General features: G+C 64.1%; 5 protein-coding genes across 7 annotated transcripts; 1 reads left to right on the top strand and 4 right to left on the bottom strand.

The window, feature by feature from the left end:
* Window positions 1–3,828: 3,828 nt before the first annotated feature.
* Window positions 3,829–8,981, bottom strand: TMEM59L (transmembrane protein 59 like). The gene is made up of 8 exons (XM_072357674.1): window positions 8,647–8,981; window positions 7,457–7,562; window positions 7,154–7,245; window positions 6,219–6,368; window positions 6,047–6,146; window positions 5,628–5,736; window positions 5,418–5,535; window positions 3,829–5,260 (listed from the first exon to the last, which is right to left on the bottom strand). Exons 1-8 carry the CDS (start codon window positions 8,803–8,805, stop codon window positions 5,102–5,104), a joined length of 993 nt encoding a protein of 330 aa, XP_072213775.1. The 5' UTR covers window positions 8,806–8,981; the 3' UTR covers window positions 3,829–5,101.
* Window positions 8,982–12,750: 3,769 nt separating this feature from the next.
* Window positions 12,751–17,951, top strand: CRLF1 (cytokine receptor like factor 1). 2 transcript variants are annotated; one of them, XM_072357404.1, is made up of 8 exons: window positions 12,751–12,912; window positions 15,552–15,830; window positions 16,229–16,358; window positions 16,581–16,750; window positions 16,861–17,018; window positions 17,097–17,265; window positions 17,512–17,690; window positions 17,813–17,951. In XM_072357404.1, exons 1-8 carry the CDS (start codon window positions 12,849–12,851, stop codon window positions 17,834–17,836), a joined length of 1,173 nt encoding a protein of 390 aa, XP_072213505.1. In that variant the 5' UTR covers window positions 12,751–12,848; the 3' UTR covers window positions 17,837–17,951. The 2 variants fall into 2 exon arrangements, with proteins under 2 accessions (XP_072213505.1, XP_072213506.1); XM_072357405.1 differs by lacking the exons at window positions 12,751–12,912; window positions 15,552–15,830 and having other exon boundaries at window positions 16,084–16,358; window positions 17,512–17,694; window positions 17,813–17,923.
* A 466-nt stretch (window positions 17,952–18,417) lies between these two features.
* On the bottom strand, window positions 18,418–20,409 carry REX1BD (required for excision 1-B domain containing). The gene is made up of 5 exons (XM_072357406.1): window positions 20,309–20,409; window positions 19,938–20,020; window positions 19,547–19,751; window positions 19,364–19,452; window positions 18,418–19,091 (listed from the first exon to the last, which is right to left on the bottom strand). Exons 1-5 carry the CDS (start codon window positions 20,309–20,311, stop codon window positions 19,019–19,021), a joined length of 453 nt encoding a protein of 150 aa, XP_072213507.1. The 5' UTR covers window positions 20,312–20,409; the 3' UTR covers window positions 18,418–19,018.
* Window positions 20,410–20,566: 157 nt separating this feature from the next.
* UBA52 (ubiquitin A-52 residue ribosomal protein fusion product 1) lies at window positions 20,567–21,586 on the bottom strand. Of its 2 annotated transcripts, none has more exons than XM_072357407.1 (5): window positions 21,520–21,586; window positions 21,222–21,340; window positions 21,048–21,134; window positions 20,842–20,944; window positions 20,567–20,708 (listed from the first exon to the last, which is right to left on the bottom strand). In XM_072357407.1, exons 2-5 carry the CDS (start codon window positions 21,322–21,324, stop codon window positions 20,615–20,617), a joined length of 387 nt encoding a protein of 128 aa, XP_072213508.1. In that variant the 5' UTR covers window positions 21,325–21,340; window positions 21,520–21,586; the 3' UTR covers window positions 20,567–20,614. The 2 variants fall into 2 exon arrangements, with proteins under 2 accessions (XP_072213508.1, XP_072213510.1); XM_072357409.1 differs by having other exon boundaries at window positions 21,420–21,538.
* Window positions 21,587–22,294: 708 nt separating this feature from the next.
* Window positions 22,295–23,740, bottom strand: KXD1 (KxDL motif containing 1). The gene is made up of 4 exons (XM_072357403.1): window positions 23,439–23,740; window positions 23,192–23,344; window positions 23,039–23,085; window positions 22,295–22,734 (listed from the first exon to the last, which is right to left on the bottom strand). Exons 1-4 carry the CDS (start codon window positions 23,531–23,533, stop codon window positions 22,499–22,501), a joined length of 531 nt encoding a protein of 176 aa, XP_072213504.1. The 5' UTR covers window positions 23,534–23,740; the 3' UTR covers window positions 22,295–22,498.
* Between the last annotated feature and the right edge of the window lie 120 nt (window positions 23,741–23,860).

Genomic DNA, 23,860 nt, shown 5'->3' with positions numbered 1-23,860 from the left:
CAGCACCCCCCTTCTTCTTCACAAGGTTCACACTTCCACAAGTTCATTGTATATTATATTATATTCTTATAGATACTGTGCTTTTAAGGGTCTGGATCTATCACAGCCCTGCTGCCACCCAGCCCGAAGAGTCACATCTCAGCTCCCCATCAGGAAAAGCTCCGCATGCTGTAAATGCCTTTCACATGTTCCCCAGGTTCCAGTTAAAGAGAACCCCTAAAGTCTCCCAAAAGCATGAAAAATGCATTTACACAACGCTGGAAGGAAGATGTATTCCATAATGGCTCTGCTGACCGGGCGTGCTGATTTGTGTCATGCAGAGAGGGAACTTGGGGGGGGGGTTATTTTGTGCTGTTTCAAACCGCCGATGGGACTTCATCTCTCTCAACAGATCCAGGAACTTCCTCGTTAGCGTTATTGTTTGATTTTATGGGCCATTTGATATTTCTTTTTATTCCTCTTGCTTATTTGCTGAGTGCACTCAGCCCCGTCCCCGCGGAGCCTGACTTATATCTAAGGTGATTTTTATGAGCAGTGTTAGTGCAGCAGCTGAGCGTCGTGCTCTGCTGTAATACATTGATCCTACACACACAGCCTGCTGGTGCAGCCCTGATCTCCTACTGTGGAGGGCTGTGATCCCCCCATAAAAGCCCAAATCTGATTTCCAGGTTAAGAAACAAAGAGATCAGCCCCAAACCGTGCACATCCCTCCTATTCCTGATGCTCCCTCTAAGCCATCGGGATGTTTGAGCCCCATTCTCTCCTCCCTCCCCCCCAAAGCACCAGGCCCAGCGCTGTGCCCACAAAGCCCTGGGCATCCCCCACGTCTCTGCTTGTCCCACTAACGCTCAGTGGTGGCTCTGCACACTGCTGTCACTCCACACCATTCCTTGTGGCTGGAGGCGGCCACCAGCTGGAGCTTTTTTGCCTGATTCCTGCTAGATTCTCCCCAACACAACGCAGCCTCTCGCCTCCCTTCATGCTGTCAGCACAGAGGAGCCATTGGGTGACCTCCCTTTCTTGCTGCCTCCGCACAGCGCCAGCACCAGCGCTGCTCCATCTCCTGCTGGCACAGTGCTGGTGGCACTTCTGATGCTGGTGGCACTTCTGATGCTGGTAGATGCCCCCTCTCCATCCCTGGTTGGCTGCTCCCCACTAATCCCCATGTAATCCCAGCAAGCACATGAGCTGGGGAAGCACATGGGCTGGGGTACGCCTGCACGTGCCAGGGCTGTCCCTTCCCCTTCCTTCCATTTCACCCCATCAGGATGCCCTGCTCTTGTCTCCACACCTCACACTCCAGCACAGAGATGCTCCTGGTCCCTTTTGGGAGGCTGTGAGCATGGCACAACCCCTCCTCCCTGCTCACAAAGCTCTCATAGGGCACAGAGCAGCCCCTATCGCCCACCACAGAGCAGCCCCTATTGCCCACCACAGAACTGAAGCAATGGTGCAACACAGCATCCTGCTGCCATGGAGACCCCCGGCTTCTTGTCCAGGGGAAAGCACGGCCATCTTATCCCACACAGATAACAGCTGTGTGCCCATAGGTGTAGGCACTGCTGAAGAGCAAGCTGGAGCATCAGGCACGAGCAGAAAGCCAGCAGCAGCTCCACGTGGGGTTCGCTTTGCAGGACGGCTGCTTAACACTCGGGATCCTTCCACTCCCAGCACCGTCGGCCGCCCCCAGCGCTGTGCAACGGAGCCGGGATGCAGCAAAGCGGCCCCGCACGGCTCACACGTGTCGTCCCCCCGGTGAACAACGGGACGGCTCCGCCGCCGGCCGGCAGGTGCTGCGGGAAGCGGTTCCCAGCCGTGCGGCCAAACCGCAGCCATTCGGCCGCGCTCCCCCTGACCAGTTTGGCTTCGCTCCTCACCTGGCAAAAGAACACAAGGCAAAGAGAATAAACACGGAGGGAAGCGAAAGCCCCTCGCGGCCCAACGCACTCGGTCTGTGTTCCAAGAAGTAATGAAGCCCAGGGAGTGGAAAATCCTTGTCACTTGGCGGCGGCCGGAGGCACGCAGCGCACTGCCGGCTGCGGATGGGGCGCTCCGGCCAGCGGCACCGCGCCGATCCCTGCCGCCTGGACACGGGGAAGGATTTGGCTTCGTCGTTTCCCCTTCTCCCCCCCGAGCCGTCCCTCGAGCTGGGCTGGAATGTGCGTGGTAGGGACAGAACCAATCCCATTAGCACCAGCAGATTGTTTTTCGTTTGGTTTTCCTGTTGCTGAATCACCCGCGGCTCCTCTCCTCCCGGGTAGGGTGTGGGGAGGAGGATGGGGAGCGGATCCCCCCCACCAGCAGCTCCGTCCGACCCATCCTCATCCTCACCCCTTCTCTGACGAAGGTTTACTCCCCCAGTGCCCCAGGCTGATGAAGCTGCTCGGGACGGCATCAGTGCGGCCGTGCACTCACCAGAGAGCGGTGAGGACGCAGCCCTGCCCCGCATGAGAACGAGCTCGGGCTCCCTTTCCATCATCTTCAAAACACGCGCTTTGAGAAAGGCCCAAAACCGCCGTTTCCTCCTCATTGTGTTCTCTTATCAAAGCCCTTCATTCCTCCGCCGTGACACACGGAGAAGCCGTGAGTGGCTGCTCTGTGCCCGGCGGGCCCGGCTGGGAAGGAGCGGGGGGAGCAGCGGGTGCAGCCCCGACCATCACTGCTACGGACTGAACTGTGATGGACGGAGCGGGGCGCACAGTGGGGACTTCTGGGGCCCTTCCCCACCCCCCATCCCAGCCCAACAGCACCCGGGGAGGGAAATCCGTGTGTGAATGCACTGCAGTGTGAGCGGCAGTGGAGCGGGGCCAGCTCCGGGCAGCTGAGACTTCAGGAGGGCAGCGGGGGGGGGGGGGGGTGGGAGTGGGGGGGCTCTCCTGGGAGGGTGGAAAAGGCAGCAGCAGCGGCAGCCGGACCCAGCGGGGCTGCGCACAGCGGCACCGAGCGGCGCCGGCACCGAGCGGCGACACGGCACTAACCGGGCGATGCTTCGAGGTTCCCCGTGGGGCGCTGGGGGGGCAGCTCGGCGCCTCCCCCCGGCTTTTTGGACACCGTGGGGCCGCTGCTGGCCTCAGCGCAGCTGACAGTCCCCACCTACCGGCCTGCGCTTCTCTCCCGAGCGTGGCTGAGCTGGAGCCGGTAGGGAGGACGCGGCCCTTTGCAGCCCCCCGATGCCCACCGTGGGGTGAGGGAGCGATCCCAGCTCCTCCCCATGGCAGCTCTCCTTGCACACGGGGCCACACACCGCGATTTTTTTTGCTTTCCCCGTGAAAAAAACTTCCAAAGAGGGAGAGAGGAGGAAAAAGGCGTCGGGTGGAACTCAGCCCGGCTGCCTGCGGGGGGGTGGAACCAGCGGATTTCATGCGTCTCTCCTCGCTGCAGCGGGGTCCCTCCTCACCTGCTCCTTCCTGGGCACGGCTCCCTGCGCCCCGCGCCAGCACTGAGGAATCCGATCCAGCCTGAAGGCGAGGAATCTGTTTGCAGCCCCAGGAGGGACCGGCAGAGCCCGCAGCGCGCAGGGTCTGCCAGCTGTCCGTCCCACCTCCCCCCTGCGCTGGGGGCACTCGGGCAATAAGGGGTTAATGGGTAATGAGGGACTGGGGGGGCTGTGCTGTGGGGTTCCCACCAAGGCTTCCCAAAGGGCTTTGATCCCTTCTGCTCCATCGCTGGGTGCCAGCATCCTCACCAGCATGTGGGCAGTGTGGGTGCTGCAAATGGGGCTCTGTGGGCGCACACTGCAGCCCTCGAGCTGCACTGCCTTACAGCCGTCGGTGCTGCTTCTTGCACGGAGTCAGGACCGACCCCACACCCAGAAACCACCGGGCCAAGCCTGGTACAAACCTTTTATTTCTCCTGCCATGTCCGACCCATTCTCTGCTTGCAGTGTGGGGCCGGGTTCACTCCCTGCACCCATCTCAGTGTGGGGGGGAACTGCCCGGAGGGGTTTGCACCCCCAGGACTCTGCAAATGAGGGGGGCTGGGACAACATGGAGCACCAACACCGAGCTGAGCTGCCACAAAGCGACACCAAGAAGTGCACCCCAATTATGGACACGAGACCCCCACCCACAGCACCCCCCAGCCCGCTCCCCAACCCGGATACGTTGCACTGTGATATGGAGCAGCACTAAATTGGTGGGGCTGGGGGACACCTCCAGGGATGCCCCCTCACCCCACGACGACACACATCGCTGCCCCCTGATATGGGGCAAGTGTAGGGACTGATGGGGGAGGGGGCACAGGCAATAAGTTACTCTGTACACACGTGTTAAGGGGAGATGGGGAGGTTGGGGTGCCACCACGGGGTGCCCGGGCCTGGTGGGCTGCATGGCAGTGCAAATCAAACACAGAACAATGCACAAAGTGATGGAGATGGGGAGAGGGGAGATGGCCCCGTGTGCCCCAAGCACTGCTGTGGGGAGGGAAGGGGGTGAGGCTGCACAATGGGGCCCCCTGAACACCAGCCTTTGTCCCTCATGGGGACACAAAGCCAGTGCCACCCCGTCCTGCCCTGTGGGATGCTGTGGAGGTGTTCGAGATGGGTCATCCCAGGAACAAGAGGATGGGAAATGCCACTGTCACCACCCAGTGCTGGTGTCGTGGAAAGGGGAGAGCACAGAACCACCCCGGAGTGTCCGGCAGCCCCCACCAGGGCCCGGCCGGGTGCTCACATGGGCACGGGGGCGGCGGATCTGCTGCTCTCTCTGCTTTGGCTGCCAACACCAAATCCATTGGCCACGTTCCGGCTCCCGCGAGGCCATCGGCGGAAGGGAGTTCCCAGGGCCGAGGCCGGCACCGTGGGGGCTCAGCCCAAGATGGGGGCCGGGTTGTGCCGAGCCAAAGCCCCCCCCGGGCTCTGCCTCTGTCCCGCTGGAGCTGTGCCCATAGGGGGGGCCCAGGGCTGTGCTCCCCCCTCCGTGCTGGCAGCGGTTGCTGGGCTGTGGGCAGCGGGAGCACAGAGTGCAGCAGTGCTGACAGTGGGGGAAAGCTGCAGGCTGCAGCCGATGGAGGCAGAGGGATGAGGTCAGAGTGGGGGCCCGGGGCACCAGCATGGGGACAGCGGCAGTGAAGTGGTGGGGAGGTGATGGGAAGAGGTGGAGAGCTACAGGATGGTCTTGTCCAGGTCGACTTTGAGTGGCAGCGGCCCCACATCCTCACCATGTGTGGGGCACAGAGTGACGGCGATGACGGGCGGCAGCGGGAAGGCGCTGGGGCCACGCGGGTCCTCCAGGCACTCCCTGTCCCCATTGATGCTCAGAGGCTGAAAGACAGCAGAGGGCAACTTGTGACCCCGGGCCTCACTGTCCCCAACTTGGGGACACGCCATGCAGCACCACTGCTTAACACCCACCAATGCAGCACCCACGGCACAACAGGAGGATGGGGGGCGGTGGGGACCCCCCAGTCTGTGTCCATACCTGAGTCCTGATGTGCTGCTCAGGGGCGGTCACCAGGCTGGCACAGCTCAGCCACAGCATCACCACAATGGAGAGGAAGAGGCAGGCGGCCAGGATCCAGCGGGGGAGGCCCGAGCGCCTGTAACACCCCCAAACCCCAAAGAAATGGGGCCGCATTATGGCAGGGCAACTGGGTACGGGAAGGGGGTCCCAGCAGCCCCCAACACCTACTTGGCCATGCAGCCCAGGAAGTCGTGCTCTGGTTGTGGTGCATCTGCAGGTTTGGCTTTGCCCCACGGCTCCTTCCCAGGGGGGGGAATCTCCTCCTTCTGCTGGGGGCCTGGAAGCAAGAGAGGCAGTGCTGAGTGTGGGCATCACTGTGCAAAGTGCAGGATGCAGGATGCATGGTGCACAGCACACGGTGCAAGGTGTAAGGTGCATGGTGCATGGTGCATGGTGCATGGTGCTGGCCATGTCCCCCTGGCAGACTGCTCCCTACAGAAGGGGGGTGCACAAAAGCCCCTGCAGCTCCTTGCATTGGGTGCCATGGGTTTGGGAAGCAGATCAGAGCCACACTTTGCTCCATTGTGGTGGGATCCAGTGCTGCCAGGAGGGCTCCTGCCCCAGACAGCAGCAGAGCAGCCCCTCACCTGTGTGTGGTTGGGGGGAGTGGGCATCAGCCCCTGGTCCTGGCCACTCTGGTTGGGTCATCTGAGCTTCAGGCAATGGGAACTCCATGTGGGGCTGCGACTGAAGGAGAAGCAGTCAGTGTGACGGTCCCATCTCATTCAACCCCCAACAGGAAGGATGTGGGACCCCCACCTGGAACACCACCACTTTCCCATCATCAGCCTGAAGGTAGAAGGTCCACGTGGAGGAGATGAAGCTGTGAGCGGAGCTGACAATGTCGGTGCAGAAAGAAGAGACCAAATCCAGCAGCGAGAACGACGACGGCGCCTTCACCTCTGAGCTCTGCAAAGCAGTGAGGACACGGCATCACCTCATCCCATCACCCATTAAACATCACCATATGGGGACACGGGTGGGCTGAGCCCGGCTCTCCTCCAGAGCCCCATTCCCACACCCCACAGGGTCCCTTTGGGACTGACACCCACCCACGGCCCCATCCCACATCCCCCCCCCCCGTCTCCCTGCTGCCCCCCAGCTCGTTGCTCCCGCAGCAGCTCATGTCGTTCCCGTTGGCAGCGTCCCCGTATCCCGGATTTTTGGCCGTTGTGGCAGTTTGTTATTTTTAACGCATCCCCGCAGGAATCCGCCGCTCCCCGCCGGCGTTTTGCCGACCTCCCCTCGAGCGGCCACAGAGCGGCTCAAGGGAAAGAAATAGGTCAGATGCTGCCTCCCGTTATTGTGCTAAATCCGCTCGGTCCGAACGCCTGGGAACCGGAGAGCGGCGCTGGGGGCTGATGCTGCGTCCGACCTCACGATCTGCCCCGTAGAAATGGGATGGAATGGGGGTTTTTGGGGCCCTCTGCTTTGGCCCCGCTCCCTACAGCACCGCCTCGTTCTGCGTATGGTGCCAGCAGCCCCCACCTCGGGCCAAAGGCTCGTTTAATTACAGCTGCATTAATTAAACATGGGAGGAATAGCGTTGCTAATTGCTGGGAAGGATCAAAACCAGGGGAATCCAACGGCAGCATTCAGCCCACACCTCCCACCCGGGGAACCCACAGAGGTGCTGAATGGCACCGGGGGGCACCGGGGGGGGCATCGGGGGGCACGACTCCAACCCTTCTCACCTGCTCCCTCCTCTGCACGTGGGGCAGCTGCTCACGGCACCCGGTCCTGCAGCCCCACTGCTCCTCCTCTCCAACGTAGGCCTCGCTGCAGGCTGCAGGATGGGGATGCAGGGTGAGGATGGAGCCGGGGGGGGGCAGATCCCGGTGCTCCCCACCCCTAAGTTCTAGCCCAGAGCTGCTCCACACAGGGGACGCCGGTGCCGCCCCAACCTCCCCGCCTGCACCCATGGGGTGTATGGGATGCATTGGAGGGGTCGGGGTGGGGACGGCCCCGTGTGGGATCGGGGGGGGGGGGGCGCTCACCTGCCTCGCATTCAGCCCTGGTGGTGTTCAGCCCCGCACTCGCATCCACGAAGTGACAGATGGAGAACAGCCGGCAGCCGCGGTGACAGGCGCTGAGCACAGCATCCTATGGGCAGAGGGCACGGAGCTGGCACACAGCACGGCGTGCCCCCCCCCCCCCCATCATGGGACTGGCACACTTTGGGGGTCTGCAACCAGCCCCACTGCACACATAGAGCTGTCAGAGCAATGGGGTCTGCGAGGATGCTGCACGTCCCTGCGTTGCTGTTGGGCATTCCACATCTCTGTATGGGGTTCTGGAAGGGCTGGGGGGGAGGGGGCTGCACGTGTTGTGGGGGGGTGCATAGGATCTGCATGCATAGGGGGAGGTTTTCATGCATAGGAAGGTTGTGCATGTGAGGGTTTGCGTGCATGGGGTTGTGCATGCATTAGGGGTGTGTGCACAGGGGATGCATGCTTTAGGGGGGGTTGGAATACACTGAGAGGCTGTGAATGCAACACTCCGTGTGTGCCTGGGCCGGGGGGGATGCACCGTGGGGAGGGGCCTATGGGTGCCGGGGGGGTCCATGACACGTACAGTGGGCCCAAATGGGCACAGCCCCTCCCCCCCATCTGGGCAGTGGGGTCTGTCCGTGCTGTTCTACCCGCGGTGGTGTCACAGATCTGCAGCCACATTCAGCCCCATCGCTGAGGTCGCACCCCCTGCTATCCCAACCCCCCCGCCACACCACCACCTTCAGCCTCAGTACGGCCCCGTTATCCCTGCCCCGATCCGGGGCTCTGAGCTCTCACTTCACACTCCATCCCCCCCCACCGCGGCCCCCACCGCCGCCGCCCTCGGGGGATGGGAGGCTCCGTGACGGGGATGCAGAAGGGGATCCCAGAGCAGAGTGGGACCCCCGGGGTGCATGCGGACCCCCCACCCCCCCACCCCGGTAGCTGCAGGCCCCGACTGCTTGCGGGTGGCGTTGCCCGGTGATGCCGGTACCCCCCCCCCCCCCGCGGCGTTCCCGGTGCATCCCCTGGTGCCATGGATGCTCCCCCACGGCTCCCCCCGATGCCCTCAGCGCTCCCTCCCGGTGCTTCGAACACCTCCGGTACCCCGGTACCCCTCCCCGGTTCTCCCGGTACCCCCCCGCTGCTCCGGATCTTCCCCCTCCTCCATCCCCTCACCCCCCTGGCCCACTCACCGCCGCCCGGGGCTGCACTCTGCGGCCGCACTGCCGCTGACAGGGGCCGGTGTCCCCGAGCTGAGCCGAGAACGGATCCCCCCCGGCGGCGGCGGTGACGGTGGCGGCGGTGAGAGCGAGGCCGACAGCGAGCAGAGCGGGGGGGCGCGGGGCCGCCATGGCGGGGACGGAACGGAACGGAGCGGAACGGAGATGCCACCGCCGCCGTTCGGCCCCGCCGTGACGCGCCGTGCGCCGGGCGGGGGCGGCGGGGAGAGTCGGGGGGGGAACCGCAGTGCCGCAGCTCCGCCGGTACCGGAATCCCCGGAGAGGGTGCTTGGCACAGGGGAGGATGAGGGGGTGGCAGGAGGGCACGGGCAGTAAGGGGTTAATGGGTAATGGGCGGGGGGAGGAGGGGGGGAGCAGAAAGCATTGAGGGGAGCCGGGGGTCTCGGGAACAAGGAAGGACTGAGGGATGCAGGGACACGGGGGGTGCGTGGGGACGGGGGGCTGCAAAGGGGAGCGGGAGGTGTGGGGGCACTGAGGGACCAGTGGGGAGATGAAAGGGGACTGTAGGATGTGGGGGGATACGGGGGGTCACAAAGCAATGCTGGGAACCTCGGGATGTGGGGGATACGGGGGGGTTTGGGAGCTCTGGGGCCACGGGGGGGACTCGGACAGATGCAGGGAGACCTGGGGATGTGGGGGGACACGGGGACACGGAAGGGGAGCGGGGCACGAGGGGGCTGCAGAGGGGCAGGGGGCCCTCAAGCTGGGGGCACGCAGGCTCTGCTGGCCATCCCGGCCCCCCCCCCACTCAGGCAGCACCGCGCACATCTCTGCCCCCCTCGGATTTCGGCCCCCCCGGCGCAGCTCATTGCCCGGCCCCAGATTTACGGCTTTTATTTTGCAGGGCTTAGCAGACATCAAAGCGTGGGCTCGGCCTCGAGCTCCCAGCCCTGCCCGTCTCCCTTATTGATGGCAGCACCCCAAAGCCGGAGAGGGGGAGGAAGGAGGAGGGCGGGGGGCTCCGCCACCCCCGGCCCTAATGGGGAACTCATGGCCAGAGCGCAGCTGGGGGGCTCCATTGGGCCCCTCTTGTCGGCCCGCTGCTCGTCCAGCCGGTGCGCCTCGTTAGGAGGGGTGGGAGGAACGTGCTCTGGAGGGGCTCGGGTTGGCTGAGCTCCCCCAGCCCCCTCCCAACCCCCCGCCCCCCCCCCCCCCCCCCCTCCCCACCCCAGCCCTGCTGCCTCGTGTCCGGCGCCGCTGACAAATGGCAAAGTAAATGGGACAGATTGGGGACTGCTGCCGTAAATCACAGCGCGGCGCTGCAGGTGGGTCCCCATCGGCTGTGGGGCAGAGCTGGGGCTGCTACGAGCCGGGGGGGTGGGGGGGTGTGGGGCACAGAACCTGATGGCCTGAGCACCGGTGCCAGCACCGGGACAATGGGGTACGGGGGGTAATGGGGACGCTGGGAGGCAAAACTGGGGGCAATGGGAGTAATGAGAGCGCCGGGGGCAGTGGAGGCACTGAGGTTACTGGGAGCATTGAGGGAGCACTGGGAGCACTGGGAGCACTGGGAGCACTGCCAGAGCCTCTCCACACACCGCCTGCCCTCCTCCTGGCACCAGCCTGCACTCCCAGCCCCTCCACTGGTGTTCTCATAGGAAAAAGGAGCCCCTCCTGGGCACCACCACCGCAGTTGGCAAATATTGACTGACGGTGGCTCCCCCCCCCCTCTCCATTCCCCCTTTCCTTTGGCACTTCAGAGCCTCTCAACGCCTATTGCATTTATCACAGTGACCCACATTCCACTCTGCAGCACTCCGTGCCCGATTGGGAGCTGCAACATCCTCTGTTGCCCTCACAGCCCCCCCTTCCCCCCCCCAAAACCCCCATTCACCATTATGGCTTTTACCCATCAGCGTCGGCGCTGTGCAGGCAGGGGGGGCTGCGGGGTGGGGTGGGGGTGGCACCGAAAGGGTTAAAAGCAGTTATAAATGACCCGACGGATGGACGTGGAAATGCTACAGAGAGGAATAGAAAGAAAACTCGGCCCGCTGGATTCTTGGCATTTCCAGCCTCTTTATTTGTCCCACAGGTCACTTTAGAAGGATGCAGGCGGTCAGACAGCTCTGCTGAGCCCATCCCTGGGCTGTGCAATAAGGGGGGGGGGTCCTGTGTTGTGCAGCCTGACCCCCCTGCAGCCAGATGTGTCCAGGTCTGAGGTGTGCTGAGCTGCTCTGGGAGTCACTAATGGGGTTCATGTGGGGTGACACCGGGGAGGTGACAGTACAGGGTGACACTGGAGGGGTGACAAAGGGTGAAGGGGGGGGGGGGGTGGCAGCACCTCGGGTCCATCGGGGGGCACCCGTAGCTGCCCGACTCCGTGGGCAGAGCGTCGCACACTCAGCGCTGCAAAGGTCACCGCCAAAGGGCAGCAGCTCCACTCGGAGCTCCGCTGACTCAGACGGCGCTGCTGCGGTCACCGCCGTGCCCCAGCCCCGTCCCCACACCGGGTGGGGCGGCCCTGACCCCATCCCTCTCCCCGCCCCTCCATCACCATCCCCAGCGGTGACACGGGGCTGCCCCCGATGGGGTCCCCTCCTCAACACCGCCGTCCCCTCCGCGACACCCCGTTCCCCCCCCCCCCGCCTTTCACCCACAGGGACCCCACGCAGCCCCGTTCCGTCTGTGTCCACCCCCCCCCCCCCCCCCGGTGCTGGCAGGCGCGGAGCTGGGGCGGCACTTTCCCATGCTGGGTGTCTCCCTCAGGCTGACATTTTTGGGAAATTTCAACAAAAACACGTCGGGAGGTTCCAACAAAACGGGCCGATGGGAAAAAATAAAAGGCCAAAAAAAAAAAAAGGCCAAAGGAAAAAAAGGCGAAAAGGCACCGTTTGGTCGCTTCGGTTTTGCTTCTTCTTCCCCCCCCCCCCCCCCCTTAACTCGAGCTGTGCCTCCCCCTCGGACGGGCTCCAGCATTATTGTAAAGCTGCTTCCATTCCCCACGGCTGTCACCTCTGTCCCTGTGGGTCACCCCCAGTCCCTGCGTGGCGTCACCCCTCTCCCCACGCAGCCCCGTGAGCGGCACAGTCACACTATGGGGGGGGGGGGGAGGGCTGAGCCCAACCCTCACTGTCACCCTCAGGTGTCCCCTGATGCCCCCGGGGTTGTGACCCTCAGGGCTGCGGGGCACAGGGGACACGGAAGCCACAGCAGCAGCCCCCGGCTCAGCCCTCCCCCAAACCAGGTCCGTGTTCCCCATCCCACCATCAGAGTCATGGCCAGGGGGTCCCCCCCACATCCCCTCCTATGGGGGAAGGGTTGGGGACTGTTGGGATGCGATAAGGCCCGGGTGTCCCTCAGTATGAGGAGGGATGGGCGGCTCTCTGGGCATCCCCCTGTGCCCCATCCCACGCTGTGCTGCCGCAGGGACACACGGATGGTAACGGAACCACCGCCGGGAGCTGCTGGCCCGGAGCTCGGTGCCATCGGATCCGGACGGGGACACGAGCAGACACGAGCGGTGCCACCTGCAGCCTCATGGCCGCCCAACGCCGAGTCCTCGCCGTCCCCGGGGACACGCTGAGCACCGACCCGACGGCACCGCGGAGCCCCTCGGGGTATTTTCTCCCCTTTTTGGTTGTTAGTGGAGGGGAAGAGCCGAGCTTATCGCGGAGGAAAAAGACGGAGCTGAAGGGGAAAATATTCCACAAAACAAAACCCAAACCCAGCAAACAGCCCCGAGGGCTTCACCGCAATAAGAGCGGGGATGAGGAGAGGGGGGAGCGGCCCCGGGGGCGCGGGAGTGTCCGGGCGGCAGCGCTGAGTCACGGCGGGACGGGACGGAACGGAACGGGACGGGATGGGACGGGACGGCTTTCCCTCATCTACCGGGCGGAGGTGGGGGGGGCACCGGGCACAGCGCACCGCATCCCGAGGCGGAGGAGCGGAGGAGGCGGCGGGCACGGCAGGCACTGCGGGCATTGCGGGCACTGCGCCGGCACCGGAGCGGCCCCCGAGGACCGGTGCCTTTCTGCCCCCCGGGGGCGGTCCCGGGCCGGGCGGGGCGGGGCGAGGGCGGCATTTAGGGCTTTGGCAGAGCGGGGGCTGCTCAGACTTGTTCGCGACTTCCCCGGACGTGCCGGTGTGCTCCGCCGCCGCGGGCACCGACGGGCACCGACCCCACCCCCACCCTCCCCCCCCCCCCATTACCGGCCATGCCGGCCCTTCTATCGCTGCTGTTGCTGTGCCTGCGGCTGCTCCGCGCTGAGCCGCCAGCGTGTGAGTACCGCCCGGGGGGGTCGGGGGGGGCCGTGCCAGAGCGGGCGCCGTCGGGGCTGGGGTTGGGTTTGGGGCGGCCGCTGCGCGGGGACCCCCGGCTCTGTGCCGCCGCTCTCCTCCTCTCTCCCCTTTCTCCTCTTCCCCTTCCTTCATTCATTCCGGTCCTTGTGTCCCCCCCCCTCCTCCCTCCCCCCCCAGCCTTTCCGGGATGCGTCCCCTCGGGGCTGCGCTCCCCTCCCCCGGGGAGATGGGAACCCCCCGCCCCACTCCCTCCCCGGGACGGTGTGTGACGGAAACCCCTGACAGCGCCCGACCCCTTCCCTGTGCCCCGCAGAGAACAATGGGAGCCCCCCCCGCCTGTTCCCCCACCCCGGGGAGCAATGTCCTCCACCCACTGCCCCCCAGGAGCCATACGCCCCCTCCTCTCCCCATAGCGGACCCCCTCCGGATCGCCGTCTCCTGCGGAGCAGCGCAGCTCCGCTCCCCCACCCCGGACAATGGACCCCCCCCTCCTCCGTCTGGAGAACAATAGCGAACCCCACACGGCGATCCACGACCCCCCCGGCCCGCAGGGCTGACCTCCCCCAAACCCCCCGGAGAACAATAGGCGCCCCTTCCCCCCCCATGGAGAACAATGAGCCCCCCCCTCCCGTCCCAGAGAACAATGAATCCCCCCTTCTCCCCCATCAGAACAATAGGGAGCGCCCACCCCTGCGGAGAACAACGGATCGCCCTCAATAAAGGGGAGCGGGTCCCTGGAGGGGGTTGCTTGCTGGGGAGGGGGGGGTTGGGGACAGACGTGGAGGTGCGCATCTGGGGTGGGCTCTGCGCTGGGGGTCCCTCGGCGGTACCTTTGGGGTCCCGCGGGGCTGCGAGCGCGGAGCGGCCCCATTCCCGTTCCCCACCGTTCAGCTCCTCGGAGCGATGTCGGCCCAGCGCGTCCCGACCCGGGCTGGCTCTGAGTTGACACCGCGGTCCCCATCCCACCCCACGTCCATCGACTCGCGTGTCCCGAGCGCTGCGGGTGATTCACGGGAAGTATCACGGAGCGCTGATCGGGGCAGGGCTGCGAAAGCAGCCGCGGCGAGGAAGCAAAACGCGGTGGGAGCGAGAAGGGAAAACGCTCTCCGGGATCCCGCGGAGCCCGACAGGCTGTGGGGTGGCACAGCGCTCCAGAGCTCGGCCCCCCCGCCCCACGGCCGCAGGGACCCCCAGGTCCCGTCCCTCCGATCGCTGCCCCCGCTGTCCCCACCTCCTTTGTCCCACGGTCGGCAGTTCCGTCCCGCGGCCCCGACGTGCGGCAGCGCTGGAACGGGCGCAGCCAAATCTCCTTTTAGAGAGCGAAGTTCCGCGCTGGAATGCCGAGAGCCGAGGGACGGGCACCAGAACCGCCATCGGCGGAGGAGAGGGCGAGAGGGGGGGAGCGCAGCGGGACGCGGCCCCGTCTCTTCACACCCAGTTTTGCTTTATTTTGATTCAGCGCCGCCCAAATCTCCTTTTGTTCTTCGGAGCGATCGTTGCTTTCGGTCTCCGCGAGCCCCAATAAACGTGTCGGAGCTCTCGGCCAACGAGCCGGAGGGGGTTTCCCTTTTTCTTTCTCAGCCCTTCAAAAAGGCACGATGTAAAACCGAAAGGCGATCCGGCCCTTCGGAAGAGGAGCGCAAACGTTCCCGACACCTTGAAATGTGCTTTTACTTTATGGCTTTACTTAACACCTGAGCAGCATTGAGTTTTTTACAATAGGGAGGCAATAAAAACCCCATGCAGGTATTCTCGCTGCTCATTCCACCTCCCCCCCCACAACCCCGGCCCTCTCCGCTCCCATCTGAAAACTTCACACTTTTCCCTTTTATAACACGTGTGGCTGCGAAAGAAAAAGGAAAAGGAGAAAGCCGAAGGGAACGCAGCCCGTCAGCGGGGTGCTTTTGTGCTGCAGATCGGCTGCGCTTGGGGCCGAGGGCTGGTGGGAGGGTCGGTGGGGGGGAACTGAGGGGTGATGGGGGCTGCAGCCCACCCGGGTGTGGGGGTTGTTAGGAGCCCCCCCCTCCCCACCATCCCCCCAGCACTGAGCCGCTGCTGAAAGCCGATCAGGGCCGGGAGGTCGGAGGGGAGCGGAGGTCGAGGCGCTTTCCGGGAGGTAATTAGCGATATTAGCCCGGCACGCGCGGCCCCGCAGCGCCTCGGCAATGAGTGCTGGGGGATGTCAGCCCCGTGTCGTTTCTCCCCTGCGGAACGTGCCAACAGCCCGCTGTGCTTTGAAGCCTTTCGGTGCGCGGTTCGCTCTCCTCCCGAAGCAGTGAAGTGAGGGCAATGGGCGCCGGGTGGGGGGGGGGGATGAAGAGGGGGGGGTTCCCCCCATAACCCCGCAGCGCAGTGCTGCAGCACATGGTTTGCATTAGGGTGCTCAGCGGTGCGGTGCACACCGCGGTGGGACGCCGGTGAGCAACGGAAAGCCAACCCCAAACTTTCCATTGTTGCTTTCAAATGGGGGGGGGGGGGAAAGGCAGAGCTCAGCCCCGAACCGGGCACGGAGCGATGCACCACAACGGCACCGCAGCTTCCCCGAGCCTGCGGGGGGGCGTCCATTGTGCCGAGCTGCTCCGCGCATCGCTCCCCCTTCCCGTTGTCTCCGGCCGCAGACCCGGCGGTGATCTCCCCCCAGGACCCCACGCTGCTCATCGGTTCCTCCCTGACCGCCACCTGCACCGTCAGCTCCGACCTCCGCCTGCGAGCGCAGGACCTGTACTGGACTCTGAACGGCCGCCGTCTGCCCGCAGCCTCCTACGCCGCCCTCGGCCCCACCACGCTCAGCGTGGCCCTCGCCCGTCTGAACGGCTCCCGGCAGCAGTCGGGGGACAACCTGGTGTGCCACAGCCGCGACGGCGGCATCCTGGCCGGCTCCTGCCTCTATGTTGGATGTACGTCGGGCTGCTCCGTCCGTCTCCCATCGTGCTGCCGTCTCCCCTCATCGCAGCTCAGTCGCCCCAAGGCTGCCCGAGGAGGTTTTTGGCACCTCGTGTTGAAATTACAGTTGTCCGAATCAATAATCGTTAAGATTTTTATCTCGGGGCTATTTTAAGGATGGTTTTACATTCTAAGAATACAGAGGCTTAACTGGGAACGGGAGAGCTTATTTTTATTTATTTCTTTTCTTTCGGTTGCTGTTCCCAAATGAAAACAGCTCCGTTGCTCAGCACAGGCTGCAGTCCTCATGGCTGTCCCCATTCGGCATTGGCTTGGCTTGCAGACACGTCGTCCCTTCGGGTGCTGCTCACGGAGCCCCTTCATGTCCCGTTGTCCTCTCATCCTCTTCCAGTGCCCCCAGAAAAACCAGTCAACATCTCCTGCTGGTCCAAGAACATGAAGGACCTCACCTGCACGTGGGCACCGGGGACGGAGGGGGAGACCTTCTTGCACACCAACTACACGCTCAAGTACAAGCTCCGGTAGGCGCCCTCGGGTAGATTCCTGCCCTTCCTCCCAGTGTGAACAGTGGGATTTTAAGGGCTTACAGGGGGAGTTTCAGGGCGGTGTGGGGATGGTAACCCAACACCGCTGCTGACGGCGTTAAGTGGTGGATAAATGAGGCGTGGGCCCGGCGTGGTGCTTTCCTCGGGCAGGTGTGTGGGTCCCGCTGGGCTCACAGCCCCGGGCTGTGCTTGACGCAGGTGGTACGGCCGGGACAACACGTGCCAGGAATACCACACGGCCGGGCCCTACTCCTGCCACATCCCCAAGGATCTGGCCCTCTTCACGCCCTACGAGATCTGGGTGGAGGCCTCCAACCGGCTGGGGGTGGCCGTGTCTGACGTCGTCATGTTGGACATCCTCGATGTGGGTGAGTGTTGGGTTCCAGGGCTCGGGGGGGGATCAGGTTGGCCTGAACCCACAGAGGATGGTTGGGGTTGGCCTTGAGCCCACTGGGAACTGCTGTCCCTGTGCCCGCAGTCACCACCGACCCGCCATCCGATGTGCACGTCAGCCGCGTGGGTGACCTGGAGGATCAGCTCAGTGTGCGCTGGAGCTCCCCGCCGGCACTGAAGGATTTCCTCTTCCAAGCCAAGTACCAGATCCAATACCGCGTGGAGGACAGCTCGGAGTGGAAGGTTGGGGGGCACCAATGGGGCAGCGTTGCCCAGCTGTGGGTCAGTGCCGTGGTTCTGAGCCGTGCCCTCGTTCTATAGGTGGTGGATGATGTGGGCAACCAGACCTCGTGCCGCCTGGCCGGCCTGCGCCCCGGCACCGTCTACTTTGTCCAGGTGCGTTGCAACCCCTTTGGCATCTACGGCTCCAAGAAGGCTGGCATCTGGAGCGACTGGAGCAACCCCACGGCCGCCTCCACACCACGCAGCGGTGAGCGCCACCGCCTGAGCCCCCTCCCCAGCTGCTCCCCCCCTTTCCTGTGCACGCACTGAGGCCGCTCCCGCTGTGTGCCCAGCACCTGGATTTCTTGCAAAGGAGCCAATTCCCTGCTCTGATTTCCCAGTGGGGAAGCAGAGAGCCACGCGTTTCCCTACCCCAGGTCCTCCCTGCACTCCTTGCACTGGGGATGGGCTGCCAGCACAGCCCTGAGCCCCCATCCCCTCCCCGTCCCTGCAGAGCGCACGGCGGGGGGCTGCGACCCCAAGGGAGGCGAGCAGAACACGACGCTGCGGCGGGAGCTGAAGCAGTTCTTTGGGTGGGTGAAGAAGCACTCGTATGGCTGCTCCAACCTCAGCATCAAGCTGTACGACCAGTGGCGCGTGTGGCTGCAGAAATCCCACAAAACACGCAACCAGGTAGGTAAGGAGCCTTTCACACTTCTTTCTCCCCACTGTGGGGCCGTGGACCCCCCCCCCCTTCCCCAAAGCATCCCCCTCTCCGAGGGTGGCCTCGAAGCAGGGCCCTGTTCTCTCTGCAGGTTCTACCCGGCGATAAGTTGTAGCCCCCGCAGGGCTGAGCGCCGGCAGCACCGTGCCGGGTGCCCAAAGCCCCCCCGGGGACGCCCACCCCGTCCCTGCCACCACAGTGCACTGAGGGGGGGCTCAGTAGTGGCTGGAGCTCGGCGCAGCCCTGCAAGCCGCTGCAGGGGGGTTTTGCTTGGGGGGGAGGCTGGGGCTGGCCTTGGCAGCCCCCTGGGGGCGGTGGCAGTGCCATGGGCCCCTCAGGAGCGCAGCCCCCATGGCAGCGAAGGGACCCCTCAGCCTCACCTGGAGCCTTTGTTCCTTAACCATGACCTGGAGCAGCAGCTGGGGTGAAGGGGGGTTGGGGGATCCCCGTGGCCCCCATACCAGGGGGGTGCAGCCCCCCCATCCCAAGCCAGGATGCAGTTTGGGTGTTTTGGAGGGGCCATGGGTGCCCATGGGGCCGCGTGCGAGCGCATGGGGGTTCCGTCCCCAGAGAGCTGCGTGGGGCTGGTTTGAGGCTGCTGGGGTTTGCCCAGTGCCTGCTCCAATTTTGATTCAAACCAGCCTTATTTTGGTTACATTTCAGTCAATTAGGAACAGATTTAAGCTTAATGCCAATAAACCTCGTTAAACCCCACCGGGGCCTGCGTCAGTGGAGCTGCAGCAGAGCGTGGGGACGGGGATGCAGCGGGCAGCCAAGCCCTGGGATGGGGCCACATCCATGTCACCACGTCCCTGGGCTCCTCGGGGGACTGATCTGGGGACACAAACATGGGTGGTGATGGGGAAGGGGGGGGTGAAAACCCTTTAGACCACACAGCTCAGGGGATGTTTTTATTAGGGGTGACCACAAAGGGTGCGTGTTGGGTGCTGTCCCCATCCTCAGAGCCAGCCCGGGGTGGCTATGAGGCAACGGATGCCCCCAGGGCTTGGGGCAGTGATGGCAGTGTCTGTCCCAATGGGGACCCCCAGGGGGCTCAGAGAAAAGGCTCCCCTGGTTCCAAGCCCCACTGTGCTCAGCAGAGAGCAGCGGGTGCAAGTCCAGCCCTGTGTGCACCCACCTGCCGAGGGATGCTCAGGATGAGGGGGGGGCTCCACCCCTGAGGAATGGGGCCGGGGTTGGGGGGCAGGTGCCCACCTCGCTGGGGGTGGGAGTGGGGCAGGGGGCCCCGCAGAGCTCTGCTGTACGGCCCCTTCAGCCGTTCCCACGGGGACGCCCATCACTCGGCTTCTTCCGAATCGTACTTGAGGTCTTGGAGAATTTCACTGATTGCCTCGATGGTTTTAATTAGCCTACAAGAGCGGATGGAAACTATAAATAAAGCCCATATGGAGCGTATTATCCGGGCTGCCTCACGCTCCCCGCGCTGTTTATGAAACACTCAGCCCGGGGAGGCTGATGGGAGCGCGGCCGCGCGGCATCGCCAAACAATCCGGAGGGCTCCAAACAAGAGCTCTTTTGAAGGCACCATCTGGGCCCCCTCCGGCCCCCGCTGGAGGGAAGGGGAGGGTGGGGAGGGAGGCTCTCAACCCTAAAAGGAAGGGACCAGGGGGTGCCCACCGACCTGTGCTTGAGCTCCCGCACCTCCTGCTGATGGCTGTCCACACTGGGCTCATCCTGCGCCCGCTGCCGGGCCAGCTGGAGCTGTGCTGTCTGCAGGGGGATGCGCGGGGGCTGAGCTCACCCCGTTCAGGTGGCAGCAGGACCACCACCCTCCCCCCCCCCCCGCCCCGTGCCCGGCACTCACCAGCTGCAGCTTCTCCTGCTCACGCTCCTGGAGGCGGGTGAGATGCTGGGCCAGGTCGGGGCGGCCGAGCTCACCCCGCAGGCGGCTTTGGAGCTGCAGCACCTCGCGGGAGATGCCGCTGAAAGCCGCCGTGATTTCGTGCACCAACTGCCGGTACCGAGGGAAGTCGTAGTGCGGGGCGCTGCTCAGGTACGCACGGTGACCTCTGGGGGATTAACGGCAGAAAGCAGCAAAGCAAACGCTACTGTTGCCGTTGTAACTAAGAGGAGCTCCCAGCGGGGGTGATGCTTTACGGGACGTTTCCCGTTGCCCTCCTGCTCTCCCGCGGCTCAATGGGTGTAAAGGAGGGATGGGGGGATCCATCCCCGCGGGGTCCCGTCCCGGTACTCACTCCTCGAACAGCCGGTAGGTCTCCACGCGCTCCCCCTGCAGAGCGTAGAAGCGCTGGAGCAGCGCCCGCAGAGCCTCGTCGGTCTGCATGGACAGAGAGGAGCCGTGGGGCACCGGCACAAGGCGGGCACCGGCACAACGCGGGTACCGGCACAACGCGGGTACCGGCACAACGCGGGTACCCGCTCCCACCCCGCTCCGCGTGTTCGGTTCTACCGGGCCGGACCAACCCACGGAGCGCCCGACCTCCGCTGTACCGCTATCGGAGCCGCCGGCCACGCGTGCACGGCCCGGTTCCGGTACGTTGGGACCCCCCTCCCCCCCCCAAGCCCCGTGAAAGCAGACGGTTAGCAGCACCCCCACCCCGCTCACCATGGCCGGGGCCGCTCCCGGAGCGGAGCGCGCAGGCCCGGTTGGGGGCGGAGCACGGAGCAACGCGACACCGTCGCCACCTGCAGGCACCGACGGGCAGCGCTCCGGCCCACCTCCCCCCGCCCCTTCAGCACCGGGACCCCCTCCCACCCCAGGAGTCTTCAGTCCCACCCCCAACACCGGGACCCCCCCCAGCACACAGCCCCGGCGCTTGTTTAAACCCCCCCCCCGTTTGGGTACAAAGAACAGGACAGGGTCTGAAGGCAGATGCTTTATTAGCAGAGCACAGCGCGGATCATTGCTGCTCTATTTGACCTTCTTCTTGGGACGCAGGTTGTTGGTGTGGCCGCATTTCTTCTTACGGCAGTTGACGGCGCGGGGATGGAGGCGAGCGTAACACCTGGAAGGGAACAGTATAACATGGAGTATAACATGGAGGGGAGGGGGGGGCTGATGAACCCCAGTGTATGGATAGAATGGGAGGGGGCTGAGGGGTGGAATTGGGCTGATTTGGGCACAAAGTGGGGCCATACTTGCGGCAGATCATCTTATCGCAGTTGTACTTCTGGGCCAGCTGGCGCAGGGAGGGCTCAATGATGCCCCCGCGGAGACGCAGCACCAGGTGCAGGGTGGACTCTGCAAAGGAGATGAACGTCACCATAATGGGGGGGGAGCTCATAAGGGGTTGGGATCAGAAGCAGCCCAACCCCCCCCTTCAAACCGGGCCCAACAGCGGCACCTTTCTGGATGTTGTAATCAGCCAACGTGCGCCCATCCTCCAGCTGCTTCCCCGCGAAGATCAGACGCTGCTGGTCGGGGGGGATCCCTGCGGGGGGAGGAGCCGTTAACCGGGTCGGTGTTAAAGGGGTTAAAGCCGGTTAATGGCAGCCGTGTGGCTCCCGGCTGAGCGCACCTTCCTTGTCCTGGATCTTGGCCTTGACGTTCTCGATGGTGTCGTTGGGCTCCACCTCCAACGTGATGGTTTTACCCGTCAGCGTCTTCACGAAGATCTGCATCTTGGCACCGTTCGGCCTAAGGGGGGGGGGGAAACGATCACCGCAAGGCCTGAATCACCGCGTCACACCCCGCAAGGCCTGAAAGCGGCTCCCACCCCAACACCGGAGCTCCCCGAGCCGACCCGGATCCGAGTCCCGCTCGGTTCCGGCCTCCATCCCCGCTCCCACCACGCGGCCCGGTCCCGCCGCACGCACCGCGCCGCCTCGCCGCTGAGAAAGGAGCGACCGGAGCCGGAACCCGCCCGTCGTGACGTCACATCCGCCCCCCTCCCGCAGTGCGCAGCCGCCAGCGCCTCGCTGTGGTGTGAGGGAGAGGCGCGGGCCGCGATACCGGCTGTCGGTACCGGCCCGGTTCGGTTCTGCTCCGCTTCCTTCGGCCCCGCAGGCCCCGCAGGCCCCGCTCCAAACCGTCCCAGCCTCATCCCGGCCCCGCAGCCCCGCCGTATCTCCCGCAGGCAGCAGCAGGCCCGACCCGAGGCCTGGCAGCTCTGAGGTACGGCGAGGGGCTCCAATAGTCAAACACTGCTCTCTATCTAGATAGGATCTCTTTGCATATGAAGCCATTTGGTTTTTCCCTGCCATAACAGATGAAGTGAGCCCCGTTCTTTCCTCCAGCCCCATTAGGAAGGTGCAGGCTGCTCTCAGCCCTCACAGCCCTCAGGCCGCACGGCCCCAGCTCACAGCCCGACCTTGTAATGAAGCCGTTCCGTCCCTCAGCCCATCACTGTGGCTGGAGGCACTTCAGCAGGTCCACGTAGCTCCTGTGCTGAGGGCTCCACACCCGGATGCAGCGTTCCAGGTGAGGAACCAGAGCAGAGGGACGGATTCCCCTCCCTGACCTGCTGACCGCCCTGCTTTGGATGCTCAGAAAGCCAAACAGATCCTGAGCTGCAAGGGCCACATTGCTGGCTCATATCCAGCTCATCATCCACCTCTGACTCTTCTGGAGTCACGCACCAAATAGGACAGGAGGCTTTTCAAACCCTCGTTTTACTCATTTGCCCAACATGAAGTTGCAGGGTTTGAGCTACAAAGGAGGCGGCAGGACGGACCCGTCACCCCCTTCTTCACTCAACCATCTCTTCCCAAAAATCAATCGCCAAAGGAACACACAAATATAAATACAAGATAGAGAGTCCGTGGAGGCCCCGGGGATGGGGCAGAGCTCCGTGCCTTAGTCCAGGTCGTTGGCGGTGTCTTCGTCTGTCAGACTCTGTCCGTTCACAGCTGGTAAATCGTATTGGCCCTGTGATAGATCCTCAAAATCCTGACTCGTGGTGGGAGAGATGATGTCGGGGCTCGTGTCGCAGGACTCGGTGCTCTGCTCAGAGGTAGCAATGGTGGTCGTCGTGCTCTTCGGAACCGGGTCGAAGTCGTCGTCGTCTTCTAGAATAGGAGACTCGTGGATGTCTGGAAAGGAAGATGCAGATGTTAATAACTGTTGTAGCTACAAACGGCAACACGACACGCTGCAGGGCCGGCCAAGGGGGGGTGCTCTAGCAGGATTTACCCCTTTGCTTGTACCAGCAATCAACAAAAAACAGACCCCACCGAATTTGTGGCTTTGTGATCTCCTACATCCACATTCAATGTATTGGATTCTTAACACAGAGGCTGCATGCAGGCAGTCCCAAAGGCCCCGACTCCCCACTGAAGGCACATTCTGAGGAGGGAGAACCTTCACGAGGGAAGAAGAACCTGAGGAAGCACTCACTGCTGAAAGCCTCCGGGTACTGCTTGGCCAGCTTCCCCTTCAGCGCCCTGCAGGAGGAGAGAGCCAGCTTCACATATGGACACACCACACAGCTCCCTTCCATCCGTGAGGTCCCTCGAGGCCACCAGGCCATCCCCTCCCACCTCTGCCTACCGGATCCGACGGAAGATGCTGTCGAGGTCCTTCTTCATCTCCACCAACGTCTTGGTGTGGTGCAGGAAGCGCTCGTTCATCTGCTGCATGCGGAGGCTCGACAGGTTGTTGAAGTTGAGCAGCATCTCGTTTGTCTTCTCAAAGCGATCCAGCCTGCGTGGGGAGCAGCAGCAGATCCCGAGGTCACACGGGGACACACCGGGAGCTGCCACTATTATGGGACCCCGCTCCCCCCCCCGGAACTCACATGTTCTTCTGAGCCTGGATGATCGCATTCACATCCTCGGCGTTCACCATGCCCAGCACCCGTCCGCAGAACACCCGCGAGGCCGTGGGCTCCATCGCACCGCTGCCTGTGGGATCCCCGGCCCCCGCCGTGCCCGGTAACGGAATCACCCCCCCCCCCCCCGCCCGCTTCCCGGTACCGGCGCGGACTCGAGTCCCTCTCGGTATCTCCGCCGTTCCCTCGGCAGCACCGGGGGCCGCTCCTTTCCTTCTCCCTTCACATGACGGGAGCGGCACCGGCGGCCGCGCCTCGCTTCCGGGTGCGGGGTCACGTCGAGCGCGACCCCGTGGCGTCACCGCGCGTGTGCGTCACGGCGCCGGGCCGGAAGTGGTGGCGATTGGGTCGAGGGAGGGGACCGGGAGTCGCCGGGTCATCTCGGTACC

The sequence above is a fragment of the Excalfactoria chinensis genome, chromosome 26 (genome assembly GCF_039878825.1).
Source record: "Excalfactoria chinensis isolate bCotChi1 chromosome 26, bCotChi1.hap2, whole genome shotgun sequence".
Taxonomy (NCBI): domain Eukaryota; kingdom Metazoa; phylum Chordata; class Aves; order Galliformes; family Phasianidae; genus Excalfactoria; species Excalfactoria chinensis.
This window is presented reverse-complemented; position numbering and strand designations above follow the sequence as displayed.